Source organism: Bactrocera oleae, chromosome 2 (assembly GCF_042242935.1).
Source record: "Bactrocera oleae isolate idBacOlea1 chromosome 2, idBacOlea1, whole genome shotgun sequence".
Taxonomy (NCBI): Eukaryota; Metazoa; Arthropoda; class Insecta; order Diptera; family Tephritidae; genus Bactrocera; species Bactrocera oleae.
Window position 1 is genome coordinate 66,155,826 of NC_091536.1, and position 17,658 is coordinate 66,173,483.

General features: G+C 34.6%; 2 protein-coding genes across 7 annotated transcripts; both read right to left on the reverse strand.

The window, feature by feature from the left end:
* Positions 1–65: 65 nt before the first annotated feature.
* Positions 66–10,974, reverse strand: LOC106615143 (uncharacterized). The gene is made up of 9 exons (XM_070105518.1): positions 10,060–10,974; positions 9,753–9,973; positions 8,883–9,574; positions 8,756–8,810; positions 3,471–4,485; positions 2,411–3,408; positions 2,197–2,338; positions 1,317–1,475; positions 66–1,238 (listed from the first exon to the last, which is right to left on the reverse strand). Exons 1-9 carry the CDS (start codon positions 10,267–10,269, stop codon positions 1,023–1,025), a joined length of 3,708 nt encoding a protein of 1,235 aa, XP_069961619.1. The 5' UTR covers positions 10,270–10,974; the 3' UTR covers positions 66–1,022.
* Positions 10,975–11,727: 753 nt separating this feature from the next.
* On the reverse strand, positions 11,728–17,332 carry Paip2 (polyA-binding protein interacting protein 2). 6 transcript variants are annotated; one of them, XM_014231226.3, is made up of 4 exons: positions 17,314–17,332; positions 14,013–14,190; positions 13,749–13,849; positions 11,728–13,634 (listed from the first exon to the last, which is right to left on the reverse strand). In XM_014231226.3, the coding sequence occupies exons 2-4, from the start codon at positions 14,154–14,156 to the stop codon at positions 13,505–13,507; spliced, it is 375 nt and encodes a 124-aa protein (XP_014086701.1). In that variant the 5' UTR covers positions 14,157–14,190; positions 17,314–17,332; the 3' UTR covers positions 11,728–13,504. The 6 variants fall into 6 exon arrangements, with proteins under 6 accessions (XP_014086701.1, XP_014086697.1, XP_014086698.1 ...); XM_014231222.3 differs by lacking the exon at positions 17,314–17,332 and adding an exon at positions 17,170–17,307; XM_014231223.3 differs by lacking the exon at positions 17,314–17,332 and adding an exon at positions 16,337–16,447.
* Between the last annotated feature and the right edge of the window lie 326 nt (positions 17,333–17,658).

Sequence of the window (17,658 nt, forward strand, 5' to 3'; positions counted from 1 at the left end):
TAATTTACAATCTTTTCTGTAACTGAACTTCGTTTTGCTCTAAATCTGATAATAATAAAAAAATATTTGTCTCATGTTGATTATACTTTTTTATTGAAATCCGAACACAAAATTGTAAAACAAAACATGTTAATTAAAAATATTAAGTGATTATGTTTGTTATCAAGTTTACAAAAAAAGTTTTATCACGTTGTCTATATGCGATTAACTAAAATTACAGGCACTATAATATTGCATGAAATTTTTAGATGTTCCAATGGGTATAGAAATTTTTCATTATTTTAAAGAACTAATTTCTTTGTATGCGATTTTTGTCTAAATGTTTTTGTTGTTAATTTTCTTTTCGGTACATAGCATATACATGTATGTTATTATAATATTAAGTAGTTTTAAGTTTTTCAAAAATTTACTTATATGTACTAAATACAATAAATTTCAACCTATATAATAGTATGCACTAGGATAATAAGAGATTACAAAGTTGCAAAAATACATATGTTTGTATGCATGTGTGTATGTACTTGTATATAGAACATGCATACAGAGATATTTATTATAGATATATGTATGTATGAACGTTGTCCTTTATCACTTTTTATACGCTACTTAATGGCTAAATTGACTCGGCTAATTTGCATAAAAATGTCTCTTATAAATGGAATGTTTATATATATTTTTTTAATTTTTAATCGACTTCACTTTAAATGTTTCATATTTTTCTTATTGTAATGAACGGCATACAATTTCACTATATGATTGCTTGAGTATGTTCCTGCAAACCGACTTTTCATTTCTTACCCTATTTACTTTTGAAGCAAATTTGGGCAGTTGTTTGTTATCTTACAATTTTATAATAGTTTTCTTTTTCAATTTTAAATCTAATTTTAAGTTATATGCATTAAGAAGGTTTGAGAGATTAGTTTTCTTTTATAACTTGGAAGTGATTCTTTTCGTAGTTTGTTTTGCAAAAATGTCTTTTAAATTACTAATGAGTTGATTTGAAACGTGTTTTAATGATTTCACTATTGAACAAGATAATCCTTGTAGCCACGTAGCGATTTCAATTGTTTTTTAAGTTTTGTTATTAAGTCTGAAGGTTGCACCAATATGGAGATGTCACGTCCCACGGAATTCAAACGATCGCGTATTTCATTTTCTTTGAAAAATAGATTCAAAGGTCGCCCATTGATCTCAGTAAGTACCCAGAATGTAAGTGTTGTGCCATCACAGGATTGTGCCTAGAATGTGAGTGAGTGAGTGGTAAGAGGCATGAAGGACAAAGTACACAGAAATGCTTAGCGAAAGATCATGCTTACCTTAGGTGGCAGTCCATGCCGTGCTGCTAAGCTATTTGGCACTACATCAACAATGGTGGCCGTGTTGCCATCGCGTATTAGACCCAAACACTGACCCTCACGCTCACGTCGTATAGCGTAGCCACGTCCGAAGGGTATGCGACGTACGAGCACCTCGACCTGATATGTTAAAGAAAATTTAGTTATAAATTAACAAAATGTGTTAGGAAGACTGAGCCAGTGTGTACATTTCAAGGAATATAAGTTTAGGTTTAAACATTTCGTGACGTCGTCTAGACGAAATTATTATTATTCTATATTATTCTGTTCCCTCCACAGTCGAGACTAAATAACTGGAACAGATCCGAATTTATTCGCAGCATTTTAACGAATTATTTGCGGAATGTTTTCTTCTGCTACAACAACTACAACAATGCGATTTTTGGTAGAAAGCACCTGGCTTTCTCAATATATTTAATTTTTTATACCCTGAACGAGGTATTTTAAGTTTGCCTGTATATACGCCAACAGGTCCTTTTCTTCTCAAGAAGCTGCTGGAACCGCCGCTATCGGACCACTATAGGATAAAGCTGCCATATAAATTAATCGGCCAGAATGTACCTAAGTTCCGTTGCCACTACAGTTGGGTCTAAGTAACCGGAACGGACCCGGATTTTTATCCGGCCAAGGACTATCAATACGGCACCATTCCTCGAAATCATTTCAGCAACGTTTTCTGACGCTACAATAACAACAACAATCCGTCCTTGTATGGAAAACTTTTTTGTTTGACAAATTATCTTTACGATATTTTACAGGGATTATTGTCCAAGCTAGTAAACTGTAGTTTCGTGTATTTAAAATAAACAAAATAAAATGTATCATAATTGTAAGCACTTACAAAAAGCGTATTCGTGTTGCGTATTATTTTGTTGGCCTCATTCGCTGTAGTTATCACTGTACCGGCAATGGAGAGCAATTGGTCGCCGATATGTAGTACATTATATAACACCGGATGTTCTTTTTGCTTCCAACCAGCCACCCTAATATTAAAACGAAAAATTGCAAATGAAAATTATCACTACAACAACTATGTGCAGGCATCAACTACTCACCACACAGCCCCAAATGCATCAACCCATGCAATTGAGCCCAGACAGTCTTTGCGTCGCAGCTGTAGACGCACCCCACCGGGATGCATGATTTCACGCCGCAATTGCATGACCTGATGTTCGCGTAATGTCATGCGTTTATTCGCCGGCGAACTATTAGCACCACTGGGTGATGACAGCGGCGATGATAAACCAATGTTGTTGCCAGCTACACCACCGTTTCCACTTCCATTTGCTAGTCCATTCTCGGCGTTGCGAAAAGGCTGGGGCGGATGTTGAAAGCGCAGTGCTGTATTACGACCGCCGGGCAGCTCATTGTTATTGGCACCGCGTGTAGCACCGGTGCGTGCGTCAGATGTAGAAGAGCTACGTCGACGTTGCTCCATTAATTCACTATTGCGACTGCGATTGTGCTGCTGTGCATTCGAACTGCTACCGGTGCTGGTTGATGGTTGCGCCACAGACACATTGTCACCGTTGTTGTTTGAAGTCGCCGCACTGCCACTTTTATTTGCTGCAACAGCTGTTGGTTTTCCCTTTCCCGCAGACGCTTTAAGTAAATGAAAATCACGGCGACTCGGTCGAGTCGTTATCACAGCTTCAGTAAGTCCGCGTGTTAGCAAGTGACTGCGGCTAGGTAAGGGAAATTGAGTATTTGTTGGTATCGAAGCAGGCGGTGCTTGATGTGATGTTGGCGGCGGCGATGATGTGGTAGCGCGCGTTAGTAAACTTGTGGTTGTTGTAATGCGTCGACGTTCTAACATGGGACTGACGTTAGGCGGATGCGCTCGTGCCATTAATGGCGATTGCATTGCTTTGTGGCGGCTTTTCGGCGGCAGCGAGGGTATTTCAACATGCGTCGCGACCGTTGGACTAACGGTACGTGAGGCTGGCGTGGGTTTGATTTGCTTATGTGCATCACTATGTGGTATTGGGGAAGATGGCTTGGAAATGTATTCGTTTTCGGATTTGCCAGTCGAACTAGAGGCGACCTTGGAATTCTAGAAACAATAAATTCACTTGAATTGTGCGAAACCAAAAAAAAAATTAAAAATCGTATTACCTCAGCGCGAGCATGTGTCGTCGAGTTACTGATTAATGTGGGTGATAGTGGTGGCGCCGTGTTGGTTACAGTGCTAATGAGCATAGTATTTGACGTGACGCCTAACTCTGGTGGAATACTGGACGATAGAAAGACCTTTTCGTAGTGAACCGATCCAACATTATGTTTGATAGCTGCTTCTGTCGCGCTGGCATGTCTGTCCGATCTGTTTGACGTGCTAGCATTATCCACCGTTATATTTGTTATGCCTGAAGTATTAGCTGAAAGTATGATTTTCTTCATCATTTTAGGCGTACCATTAATGCTGGACGCGTTTGCTGGCTGCGCCGTCGAACTGGACGCTGCTGAGGTGTAACACGTGCCATATAAGGAAACGGCATTGGAAACAATGGCGTTGCGTGCTTCTGGCCCTTTAGCAGTCACTATTGGGTTATTGCCTGTTACGTGTACCGTTGTTATTTTAATTTCCTCTGCTGGTAAATTTGCAGTTGTTGTTGCCGATGAAATGTTGTGGCTCGCCTTTTTCACTGGTGTTGCATATGGTGTTGATTTTGGGGTTGTTGTTGCTGTTGTTGTTGTAGTAATGGTTTTAGTACCAAGTACCTGAATTGTACTACTATTTGATTTTGTGGACGGAATGATTTGCACATTGCTTTTGTACTCGGTCTGTACGGATTCGGGGAATTTGAAAATTTCCCCTGTGACCCGTTTACTGGACACTTTTGTACTGGTTTTTGTTTCTTTCTGCTGTTTCAGTTCATTGCTATCATTTGCTGATACTTGTATAATGGTGATGTTCATTTTATCGACATCTAACTGTTCAATTGATTCACTGTTAGTCGAGGTATTGGAAGTATTCGGCCACGTTTCAGATTGTGGATCTGCACTGATCTCGAGCGCCGTGATATTGTCATCACTCGACGTGGCGGATGCGTGATGAGTGATTGAGGATTTGGTGACTTCCTTTCGGGATGTATCGGCAGCACCAGCGGAGAGCGAACGGGAGGTTTGAAGTCTGGAAACGAACAAAATTAGGATTGATTAATAGTTGTAGTGTGTTCCATATAAATTAATGGTCAGCTTTCAATCTGTATCAGATTTAAATTCTTCGCAGAGAAAAATCCTTATCGAATATTGATGGCAAAGAGAAATAGTTTTTTGCTATCAGAAATACATTCCGAGTTTTGTTAGTTATTTACCGAAGCTCGATCGCTAATAACAAGAAGTTTTAAGGATAAAAAAGACAACTTTGTGACCATTTCAACTCTCAGTTGAATTCATGAATGCTTGGAGTTTTGTCAGTATTGACCGGTAGTATGCATAGAGAAAGGTGGCGAGGGCTCCAAACTGGTAAGGCAGGTGAACCAAACAATGCCCACATCGAAATCATGGAAACATAATTCTCTCAAATATTCGAACTAGACTGTCCATTACCACGCGTTCCTTAAAAACTTTTGGGGAAAAAATTATGAGCTGCTACAAAAACAACAACAACAGTGTCCCTGAAAAGTTTTGGGAGAATATTGCTGCGGCCACGGTGTTGAATAGGTAGCAATCTAGTTACTTATCATATTGCTTGTCACTCTTTATCTCAGTGATTACGCATAATCTATTTTTATACCCAGTACAGGGTATATTAACTTTGCCATAAAGTTTGTAACACCCAGAAGGAAACGTCGGAGACACTATAAAATATATAAACTGATGATCAACGTGGCGATCTGACTCGACCGTCTGTCCGTCCTAATACTAGTCCCTCATTGTTTAAGATATCGATCGGAAATTTTGTACACGTACTTTTCTCTCCAAGCAGCTTCATTTGTCGAAATCGGACCACTATAGGATATAACTGCTATACAAACTAAACGATCAAACTCAAGTCCTACAAGGCAACGCTACAATCTCCGAACAATTGTTCTGATCGATTGAAATAAAGTTAAATATTTTTATGCTACTATAAAAAAAGCACCTGTGAAGGGTATAGCTTCAGTGCCGCCGAAGTTAATGTTTTTTCTTGTTTTGAAATACTTTAAAGACTTTTCAACACTATATGTAAATTGAAATTTTCGATTTTTTGTTGAAAGTTTGCAGCTCTGACTTGTTGAATAAATATTTTTAAATTTTCAACAGGAAAATTGAAAACAAAACGGATTTATTTTATGAAAGGCATATAAATAATCTAAAAACAAGGAATGTATGAAGCTTCACATTGCAGCAATGAGAGCAGTGAATATGAACTGAATGGTGATACACTAGATCAATTGTATAAGGAGCAATTGCAAATGCTACGCGAGCTTGTCTTCAAACAAAGTCGCACAGAAGATATCGAGCTCTGTCGCAAGTGGCTCAAGATTTTCAGCAAGACTAGCAAGGGAGAGAAAATGGCGAGGAATTGTCTGTGCTCGCTTATGCAGCAACAATTGCAGGAACAGGGCACGTTGGGTGAACCCTTTACCAATCTACAGAACTGCAACCGTGACTTGGAACGCGTGCTCCACGAGCTGGACAAACAGAGTTTCCTTAGCGCCAATTACATACAACAGGCGCACACGATGCGTACATACGTCTCTCATGATAAATGTGGTCAATGTTACAAACACTTTTGGGACAAAAAGCATGGACATAATCAACAGCTGCATTATAATCTGCGGAACGAGGCCGTGTGTGAAGCATGTTTGTATGAATACTCCAACGAAGGAGGCGGCGATTGCGGTAACAGCCAACAGCCATTGGACGAAGCTTGTGTCAATTGTATTTATGAAAATAATATTTATAATAAACAATACAATACAAAGGATGAACGAGCTGGTGGCGATGCCGCGAGACTCGATGAACTGTCTACAGAATGTGAGGAAAACGAGAAATTGACAGAAAATCTGTTATTACGACGCGAGTTGGAAACGTTGCGTTTGCAATTAACCGAGAAGGAAATCGAAAATATACGTTTGAAGGAGATAGTGGAGAAATGCGAAATGCAGAATTCTAATTATGAAAATGTAATGGAGGGAATACGTAAAAATTTGCTCCAAGGTGTAAGGCAAGCATTAGAGCAATGGAACGCGGAACCGCAGCCAACATTTCCGATGAAGCTTTTCGAAATTCTCTTCAGAGACTTCGAAACTAGTGAAGATTTTTTCGCATCCATAAAAGCATGTGATATTGAATTTGAGCAAATTATTGCAAAACGGTTTGAAACCGAGCTAATTAAACGTAAGGCGAAAATGACAAGTCACATTTGCCGGAAATTGGTTAAGGGCAAAAAGCGGTTACAAGAGAAATATGAACAACGATTACGTATGCAAAATTGGGCACAACGCTTGCAATTGAAGTTGGTGAAACTCAAGTGTTTTTCGGCATTAAGGCAAATTTTCATAAATGCACAACTAGAAAAAGATGGAACTGGCATGAATGAAAAAATGTGGGAGCTTTTGCGTGTTTTGGAAGACAAGTATCAAACTATTGTCAATGAGATAGTTTAGGCTACTATATTGTATGTATGTATGTATTTATGACATTTTATTTCTGTTCAATTTGAAAAATATATATTATATAATGATATTGACGCTAACAAAAAAGTCCCTTTTCCCTTTTTGACTGTGTCCCCGTTGACATGAATAAAATTTATACCGTTAGAAAGGAGAAGACGTGCAGAAGTTCACAACGTTATTTTTTCACGACTACAACAACCACAAGCGCGGTGGCGCGTTTTCATTGGTCGATGTTATTTCTCCTTTGTTCGTCACACTTAACACAGTCGTATACAGAAGTACATTTCGTCGCTGTTATGTATAAGTTGCAAATAAATATATCGGATGATTGTGTATCGTTTACGGCGGATTTGTGGTTGCTATTTTTTTCCACTTTAAATTAAATTTCAATTATTGTTTGTGAAAAAAACACATTGAAAGGGAAATAAAATTTAACATCATTCGTTTTATTTTGGTGAGTTAGAAATTTTGAGATAAATTTCAAGCGCAATGTTTTGTAGTTAATTTTTTCCAAGGTTAATTAGTTGGTTGAATCGGCATCAACAGCACTTCAATTCAAGAGACGATTTCTATATTAGGAACATATAAGGAGGCTAAAGGAAGTATTGACCCGATTTTGCCCATTTTCGGCACAATGGCATGCTGTTATCACAAAAATTTTCTGCCCAAATTTCAATACTAACATTCACACAACATATCGGTCAGATGTTCGGTAAAAAATCAGCCATATGCACTGGTGTCCACATATTTGGTGCATACGTCCTTGAGAAGTTAAAGTCCTATTTCGAAAACTTTTGCGCGTAAAACACATTTTTTCAGTGTCTAATAGCAATTTTTGGGTAACCTTACACACCAAATTTGGTTGAAATTGGTCAAGTGGTTCCTGACATATAGGATTTCACCTAAAAGTGGGCGGTGCCACGGCCATTGTCCAATTTTTATACCGGCTCCATGAAGCGCTTCCGTGTCATTCTCGTTGTGAAATTTAATGCTTCTTTATTTAGTGAGTTATCGCATTTTTAGTAATTTTCAACATAACCGTTATATGGGGAGAGGGCGTTTGGTTGAGTAAGCTTTAGTGGTTTGAAAGATATGTACATTTAATCAATTAGAGTGGGACCACGCCACTTTAAAATAGTTTTTAGCCCCTGTAACGAATTACAGCTTTGCATTTTAATTTAGTGCTTAGTTATGACACTTTATAGATTTTCGTTTATTGGCGTTTGTGGGCGTGGGGGTGGTCCGATTACCCCCCATCTGCAATACCAACCTTCGTGAGTGCCAAGTAACATATGTACCAAGTTTCATCAAGATATTTAAATTTTTACTAGAGTTATCGCTTTCACGGATAGATATCGATTTTTTCCATATTATAATTCACTGAAAATCGCGACATATAATAGCTGAGAGAGCAATACAATTTTATTCAATTCATTATTTTTTTTAAATTTGTAAGCCCTTAACTCGGAATCCGGACTGTCCCGGCCAAACCGGGAACACAAATTACGCTAGCGCAAAAATATATATTCAAAAATATTTTTTGTTTTTAATTTTTAAATATTTCGGATTTCAATGTTTTTAATTCTTCGATCTGGTATTTGGGATAACACATTAAAAAAAATTATTTAAATGCTAATTCAATTATTCCCTCATGCATTATTTGCAAACCTGATATAATTAAATATATGTATTGCCCCTGGGTAATATACAATTTTTTTATAACTCACACATTCTCTCTCAACGAATCTTGTTCTATTATTCCTTATTCATATATTTATTACATTATTATTTACATACCTTGCTGACATAACGTTCTCTGCTTGCACCAAACTTTCCCAGTTTTTGATTTGATCTGTGTCAAGGAAGCCAAAAATATAAAATAGAAATAATTATAAATATTATAAAGTATAATAAAATTTGTTACCTGCTGACGCACGTTGTCCAATATCTACACGTACACTGTTATCGGTACTAATTGTTGACATTCCATTTTCATGCCTTTGCTGCGATTTTCTTAGAATTGGTGACAGAAACTCATCTTCAAAATCCGTGTCATTCGCATCATGCACGAAGCTATTCTCCTCCATATGCAAGGCATCGTTGATTTGCTCGCTATATGCACTAATAGGATCGGAAAGCAAATTCAGGAGATTCTGTGTAAGTGTATTTGACATGGCGGTAAGAGCTGGTAATGCCATTGCTTGGGGTGTAGTATTTGATACATTGGAAACTAAGGAATTGCTACCACTATTGTTTACGTTTGTCGTAGTTGTGGGCGGATGTACTCTGCCACCACTGCCCGAAACGGTTGTAGTTGTTGACACAGATTGTGCTATAGTTGAAGTTGTAGCTGTTATTGTAGAATTAGTTCGTTCTAAACGCATTTCATTTGTAGGATTATCTTGGACTAAACTTGGCGGTACAATGCGTTCAACGCCTGGTACTATTGCAGCTGGTACGGGTGGTGGTGCCGGCAGTGGTGATGTTGGATCTCGAGTGGGTAAGAGAGGTGCACGTATTTCAGGTAACTTTGTATAAAGATTCTCGCGTGGCGATAGAATTTTCATTTCACGCAATTTGGACCGTAACGTCTCAACCCATTCCTGCATAATTTCCCTGTAAAAAGTAAACATAGGAATTGTTTTATTAAAAAAAATATTTTCAGACAAGCAAAACTATGAATGCAGACAACGCGTCATGTAATGTATACAGAAAACAGCTGTGTGCTCATCAGATTGAAAAGTGTAATTCATTACATTACGCGCGTTTGTTAAGTAATAGATGTGCATCATACCATGACATTGCATGGAAGCGTATCACTTCATTAGCAAGCGTGACGACAAATTCGAATTCATGTGAATTTGGAATAAGTGCATGCGAAATGTGCAAAGTATCCTGCATTGAAACGATCCACTCCGGACTGTGAGCAGCAGCCTGCCGAGGCTCTGCGTATCCCTCCAAAAGGGCGTCTGTGTCATCGTGCACACAAAAAACGACCCAGCTACGATCAGATTTCTAAAAATAATAAATAGTTTTTAACACAAAATTTTACTAACTTTATTATTTCAAAATAACAATAAAATAAATTTATATATACTCACTTTAGGTCCTACTGTAATTTTTTTGCCTTCAGCTGTTAATCTTTTAAGCCAAGTATTTTTGTGTATTTCTCGAAATTGCGCTGGGTTTGTATTAATCAAAGGGGCATTACCACTGTTAGCACCACCACTTAATGTGCTTATAGACGAAGATGAAGCTGTGGCAGCTGTTCCCGATGCAGCTGCCGTAGATGAGCTCGTTGCCATTGGCATATAAGTTTTATGAAAATATGTTTAACCACTACACTTCAACAAAATATTGTGACGACATGCTATTTTTTCTTCTCAGTAAAACAAATAACTCATTTAAATTAATTTCTTAGCAATTAATTGTAATTAAAATATCGCAAGCGTTTTCGTCACATTCAAATTAAAATGCATTTACCTATTCTCAACATTTGCTTAGTTATAAAAAAAATGGGGCCAATTAGTTTCCACACTTATTAAGGAGAACTATGAAATTGTATTGTGCAATGTCGTTTATGCATTTGTTTACAATATGAAAATATTAGTGCTTCTGTAGCAAACATCATTAAGCACTGCCAACGACACCTGCTCGCGCTGACGACGTCGACGTTGGCGTCGAAGGCTTTGCGTTTGTTGTCGCCGCTTTGTCTGTCAAAGTTCTGCTCGCGCGCTGCTATTTTTTATGCAGTCTTGCTCTCCTTTTTTCATCATTTGACAGCAATCGGCGATGTGCAATGAAATTTGCAGACATATGCTGGCGTTTTTTCAAATAAGTTTCACTGAAATTTCTCAATATTTTTGCATCATTACAATTTACGATAGTTGAGAAGCACTCTGATCACAATCTGAACAAATTTAAAGCACTTTAAATGCAAGAAAACTAGTTAGAATTGCAGCAACCTAATTCAATGTTAATAATTGCACGACGCCATGTTTGCACTATTAAATGTCAGTTTTTGCGTTGCCAACAGTAATACTTTAACCATAGTTGCCAAAAGCAAATTTTATTCCGCCACATTTTCTTAAAAAATATCTCAAACAAACTTTTATATATATTATTTAATTAAAAACGTGCTTAACTGAAGAAATTATTGCGGCAATAATACAACTGTAAAATAACTTAATTGATTTTAACAGAAAATTCAAATTCCCATAATGTGGTCACTTCGATTCTCTTTAGTGTAAAAAATAGATTACTTGCTGTTGTTGTTGTTGTCGAGGTCATCTAACGGGAGGCCCAGGAAACTAGCTGTTTCGACGGGGTCGGACCATAGGGAGAAGGGTGTTAGATGAGTGGGGTTTGTTGGGCATGCAAAGAGGTGGTTAGTGTCATGCGGAGACTCATTGCAGGCAGGACATGTGTTTGGTATGTCGGGGTCTATTCTGGATAAGTAGGAGTTTAACCTGCTACAGTATCCAGAACGAATTATTATTTGCTCTTACAGTGTTGCAACAACAATAAGTATCCATCTTTATATAAGTACATACATATTTGAGTTAGCTGTAGTAACTTCAGAATTAATTCGGATTAATGCAGATGATCGGGTTTAAAGCTGCCGTCTGTCAAGACAATTAGTTTCATGTGCAAAATCTTTTGTATGTAGGGGTTGAGGCTGGCTATGTAACCAGAACGGAAACCATAATATCCAAATTCAAAGGGTTTTAATAATATTTTAATCTGCAATTTTGTAAATAACACAAAACTTTTAAATTGCTATAATACTTTTTATTCAGATTTTTTAGTTTTTATCTTTTTTTGCTTTGCTTTTAAACTTACAATATTAATTTTTTTTCAAGTTTTTCTATTTTTATATCACACATAAAGGTAAGTAATAGTATATATATATTTTTTTGTTCATGTCTTGCATTTTTAATGTGCTACGATAAATTATACGTACGTATTTAGACACATGCGCATTTATCAAACACTTTGCTAATAACAAACTTTTTTATTTTTATCATATAGTATTTAAGGTTTAATCATAAACTACTATAACAGTATTTTTTCCATTAGTCTTTGAGATAATTCTTGCACAAAGCAGGTCAACATTATGAGGCTGATGTAGAAATACATACATACATAAAGTTGGAGTGGCGTATATATTATATATGTATTTATATATGTATATATATATGTATATAAAGAGTTGGCAAAGTTAACTATTATTAGAGCATCTACCATATTCAATTTAGTATTCTGCCTGGGCATTTATTAAATAAAATATATACTACGTTAATTTAATAATAATTATTTTTTAATTACTGTATATCTGTACATGTTTATTGCATTTATTAAGATTTGCTTTATTGATTAAGCATATCAAGACGCCTCTTATGTATGTATACTTGTAATTTCAGACATTACATTTGACTTTATTAATTTTTTTTGCTCAATTTTAAATTACATATAATCGTACAAAATTCCCATTAAAGCTAAACGAAGGTAGTGATGGGCATGTCGGTGTAGTTTATATAGAATTTAGTACAATAAAATATACAACTATACACAGGACAATATTACATATATGTATGTGTATGTATATGCGTATTTGGATAATGTATCGGTTTATCACGATATAATTTAATGGTGTATTGAATTTCAAACGCATAAGTAAAATGTAAGAACAGTAAGAAAAAAAAACACATTTATGAACAGTTGATAGAGAAAGTTACAGTAATTATGATCACATTCGGAATTTTTAAATCTTCTAAAATCCTGGACTAACAATTTATCATTTTATTACTTATTTAAAACTAGTTAAATGTTTTTATAACAAACAAAAAATGACCAAAATGCTCTCATTCTCGTTTGCACTATTAATGCAGTTTGAGGCAAGTGTCTTCCTGAATCAAATAGCACGTCTCCAAAATAAAGACAAGGACGATTCGAAAGCAATTTGTTGAGGTAATTATGAAAAAATATATCTATATAAATGTGTGAATACCCACAATAAATTAAAAGCAATTTGTACGTTGGACTTGCAACAAACAACTTTCTAAATGATTAGCTTTAAAAATTTTGGAACTAATGCAGGGCAACAAACTGTCAGTTTGAGTAATTTAACGTAATTTAAAATTATTTTAAGCTTTCGTTAGGTTTTAAGTTTTAAGCTTTTTTTGTGGTATACTTCATATGTGTTTTTGTATTTTTTATTCGTAGTTTTATGTACCTCTCTTATTTATTGATCAATGCTTGCAAATAATAGCGAGTAAATATTACCCACATTACAGCGCAGCGTTGTCATGGAGGTTTATTAGTTTTTTTTTGTTGTGTTTTGCTTTTGTATTCTTAAAATATACTTTAGTAAGAGTATTAGAATTTTTTTTGTTTACTTTTTGTTTTGGTTTGAGTTTGTGTGTTATTCGGGTCATTACGTACAATTTTATATAGTTTTTGCTGATGCGTTCCGTTGGTGATTTGATTTGATCGTCGAGTGTTGCGTTATATTCTTGTTAAGGGCGTTATTAGTTAATATTAAGTTTATGAAGTACCCAGTCCAATTATATGCTTTTGTGGTACAAACTCAGCGGCCAGCGGATTCAGAATGGAATGTTCAACATTGCATTCGCTCACAGCTAGCGAGGATAATGCAGCATTTAACTCTTCGGTTCTAGAAGCACAATAAAAAATATTTTTTTTTAGTATGTAATAATTTAGTAGAAATAATTAAGTAAATAAAAAGGCGAGTACAAGTACATGTTCGGGTTTTCAAGGAATTTCATACTTTGCTTTCTGCCATTCAGCCAGTTCCGCTTCAAGTTCGTCTTCCAGCATTGCTTCAATGCACTCTTTCATAATGTCCTCTTCTTCGAGACGTTTTAATTCCTGAAAAATTGGAAAAATTAATAGCAAATTTCAACAGAAGAAATTGGTTAACTCACAAAAGTGACTGCACAAATCTTTTTAAGTTTAATGATCGCGTTTGATAATCACGGCGAAAAATATTGTTTTTTTTTTATAAATATATTTTATGCGTGTAGCTACTTACATTCTTATCGAACTCTTCTTCATTCTCCATCCATAGATACTCAGAGAAATCTTGTTCATCTTCTAAATCTGATAACGAATCATCCTCCTCCACTACATATTCAAATTGGTCGGACCAATCATTTGAAGGAACTTTCAAAATCATTTTGTTTGTCAGTTTTTGTTTGAAGCTTTTACAACTGCAAAGATAAATTAATAATAAAAGTAATATAGAAGTCAGTGTTTACATTATATATATGTACATATATACTACATTATAATATAATTTTTTTTTACGAAATATAAGTGAATATTTCTCCACAAAAAATATATATTAGAGAAAATTACAGATAATTATAGTTGGTGAGCGTAAGGGAGATCTGACTTTTAATTTTTATTAAGATTCACAGGAATATTCTTAAATATTTATGTATATCCTAAACAGGGTTATATTAAGATTGTGGTTTGTAACTCCGAGAAGGAACATCGCAGACCCTATAAAATATATGTAATATATAAATGATAAACGTGACGAGTTCAGTTGATTTAGCCATGTTCTTCTGAATATACGCGAATACATCTCGCAGTTTTTGAAATATTGATCGGACCACTATAGCATCTAGCTGCCATACAAATTGAACGATCAAAATGAAGTCCTGTATAGAACTTTTTTATTTCAAAGAATTTTTTAATGAAATTTGGCATGGATTATTGCTTTTTGCATATTTATTATGGAAACTTTCTCTTTTATTTGTGAAGGGTATTATAGCTTTCGTGCAAACGAAATTCGCTTTTTTTTACGTTTTGCACCTCGAAACCGGCAAGTTCTACAGCACAAAAATACGACGCAAAAGCAATGTATTAATGCATTGTAAGTATAATCTTGTTTTCGTATATTGCACTTTTCAGCACACACACATACGGATCAAAGTACGCACATACATACATACTTAAACTCTCCATACAAATAAGTACGCGCCGTGACTGCTTCTTCTCTTCTTACTAAAGCACTACTACTTCTGATTTGTTTATGAGATATTTTCACATTTGGTAAACAACCAACAAATATTTTCGTGAGTGCTTCCAACCACGTATCTCAAACGACTGAAAAGCTAAAGAGAAGTCACAAAGCTTATTTACTAGTAATTGGCGTTGGCGTTCTATGTGTTTTTAAAGTGAATTATTTTGTGTATGTGCTAGTGTTCCAATAACTTATTATAAATTTTTTATTTTTACAAGTAAAAATAAGTCAATTAGGCATCTACTTAGACATTAATTTTTGATTTTACTGAATTTTTGAGTTATTCTAATTTTATATACATATGTAACTCCACCTTTCACTCATTAAAGATATTAATGTAACGTCTTAATACTTACTTATTATTTTATCACTGCGACGCAACTTATCATATGTATAAATATTTATATGTTTTTGTTTTAATCAGAAATTATTTAAATTAGCTTATGCTCGCAAATTATATTAAATTCGTAAATTTCAAAATTCACAAAACAGCTGCGTAGAAAACAATGTCAAAACGAGAATAAACAAAATAAAACCGAAATCGAATATATTCAATTATGCATAAATTCTTTTTATGTTGAAGTGTGTGGTGAGCTAATGAACGCGATTGACTGACTGAAACTGCCAACATCTCAATTTGACGCAGCACAACAATCGAATTGGTTCAAGAGAGTTCATGGATTGCTCTATGGACATACATATGTATTTATATTAAACACGTAGGTAGTCGTTGCACGTCGTTGTCGGCCATACAAATGCGGGTATTTGTGGGCAGGTGATTTGCCGCGGGGTTGAGGTCGATGACAAGTAAGCAGTCTCCCAAGTTTATATACCAACACCAATAATTGAACAACAGAGAACAAGAGCGTATACAAGTATATGCAAAACTGATAATAACAGAGAATAAAGTAATAAAATTAGTTGTAAAAAAGTGGAGCTGAATTTTTTTTCATTACACAATATTTACCAACATACTAATATTATCTTTATGTATTGTGTACACATATTTCTTATAAATATGTTTACTTTATGTACTTTACTCTATATGTATGTATATACGCCAGTTTATACAATTTTTTCGTCGTTTTAAATTGCAATATTAATTTTTATAAACGGAAAGTAAGTATTATTTTAAGTTAAAGTCAATAATATTTATTAGAAGTGTCAAACAAATTCCTGAGTTTAAAGTGATCCCTATGGCTAGGGACAAATGTATTAATTGCTAAGTTTTCAAAAAATTCATGCAAGCTCATCCATATATAAGTATGTACATATATATGGATGTATGTCTGAAAGCAAATATACACGTAATTAATTTTTGTTACCTTTTAACATATGTTAATTGGACGTTTAATTATATGCGCAATTGTTTCACTTGAGTGTACTTTAAATGAACGCGTTTGCCGTGATAATGCTTCCTTGTTTTTGTTTCCGGTTCATTTTTATTTATAAATAAATATCAGCAAATTTAGGAATATATGTATGTGCATGTACATATGTATTTAGGTATGTTAATTAAAAAGTATATAGCATATAGAGTGAAGCGTTTAAATTTTTAATATAATGAAACTTAGCAATTATTTAATTTCTTTTTTAATTCAAAATATGCTCTAATTAATATTTTAGTTTAGGAAATGTACATATATCTATTTTAATGGACTAAAATAATTATGCTTGTAAGGTAAAAATAGAATGTATATTTTCCAATCAGAAACTGTTTATACAACTGCATTTCCTGAATTTTGTTGGTACCACAAACTATACACAGCCGTTATTTGATTTGCCTACAGTTAATGTTACAACAAAGTTATGGTTATTAAAACTAACTGCATTTTCTCTTTTCCGTATGATTTAATTTCAGTTTTTTTTATAATACCACTATTTGCTAGAGAAATCAGCTTGGAATACAACAGCACGATTCCAGTTAGACATCCGTTAGCATTTGCATTTTCTTTTGCATATTTTATATTCCACGGTTTGAGATTATGCTTATTGCAAATATAGCATAATTTACTAAGGTAAAATAAACAAACAAATGCATACAATACAAAAAATATAAACAAGATGGAGTACACAATTGATTGTTCTTCGTGTCATTTTCTCAGTAGTAGTAAAAAAATTGTGACAATTTTCATTGTACAAATATTATAAAACTTACACCAGAACTTTTGTAAATCTGCTTATAGCTAAAATGCCAAACAATAGTTCCTTCAAAAAAATGCACTGAAAATTTTGCAATAATTCGTTTACACTAGAAATTTATTAAAAATTATACACAAAAAATTTGACGTCCACTACGTACAAAATATTTGTAGCTCGTTCCGACAGTGCTGGTGTAACGCAAAACTCAGTGATGATTTTTTCGTTCTAAATAGTTAGGGTTCCAGTGCACTATTTAAATATTTTGACAGTGTTGGAATAATAGTATTTCTAATGAAATATTATATAAAAACAAAAACAATTTGACAGATTTTTAAATACTTTATTAAATCAAAGGTTTTAACTATATAAAAGCAGAGCAGTCGCTCAAAGAATACAATTATAAAAAAACGTTACTTAGGTAGAAAATGGTTATGTTTGAAGTGAGCGGTGCTTCCCAACGAAAAAGTAATCATGTTTCCTTCTTCCTCCCTTTTTCGGTAATGTT

What these genes read in the sequence shown, in the direction of transcription:
- LOC106615143 (XM_070105518.1), bottom strand. Translation starts at nt 10,269, where the DNA reads ATGCCAATGGCAACGAGCTCATCTACGGCAGCTGCATCGGGAACAGCT. An exon ending in CGCTTCCATGCAATGTCATG is followed by an intron (nt 9,575 to 9,752) that starts GTATGATGCACA and finishes TACTTTTTACAG; the next exon opens with GGAAATTATGCAGGAATGGG. An exon ending in CGACACATGCTCGCGCTGAG is followed by an intron (nt 3,409 to 3,470) that starts GTAATACGATTT and finishes TATTGTTTCTAG; the next exon opens with AATTCCAAGGTCGCCTCTAG.
- Paip2 (XM_070105520.1), bottom strand. An exon ending in AAGAAGAGTTCGATAAGAAT is followed by an intron (nt 13,850 to 14,012) that starts GTAAGTAGCTAC and finishes CCAATTTTTCAG; the next exon opens with GAATTAAAACGTCTCGAAGA. An exon ending in GCTGAATGGCAGAAAGCAAA is followed by an intron (nt 13,635 to 13,748) that starts GTATGAAATTCC and finishes TTGTGCTTCTAG; the next exon opens with AACCGAAGAGTTAAATGCTG.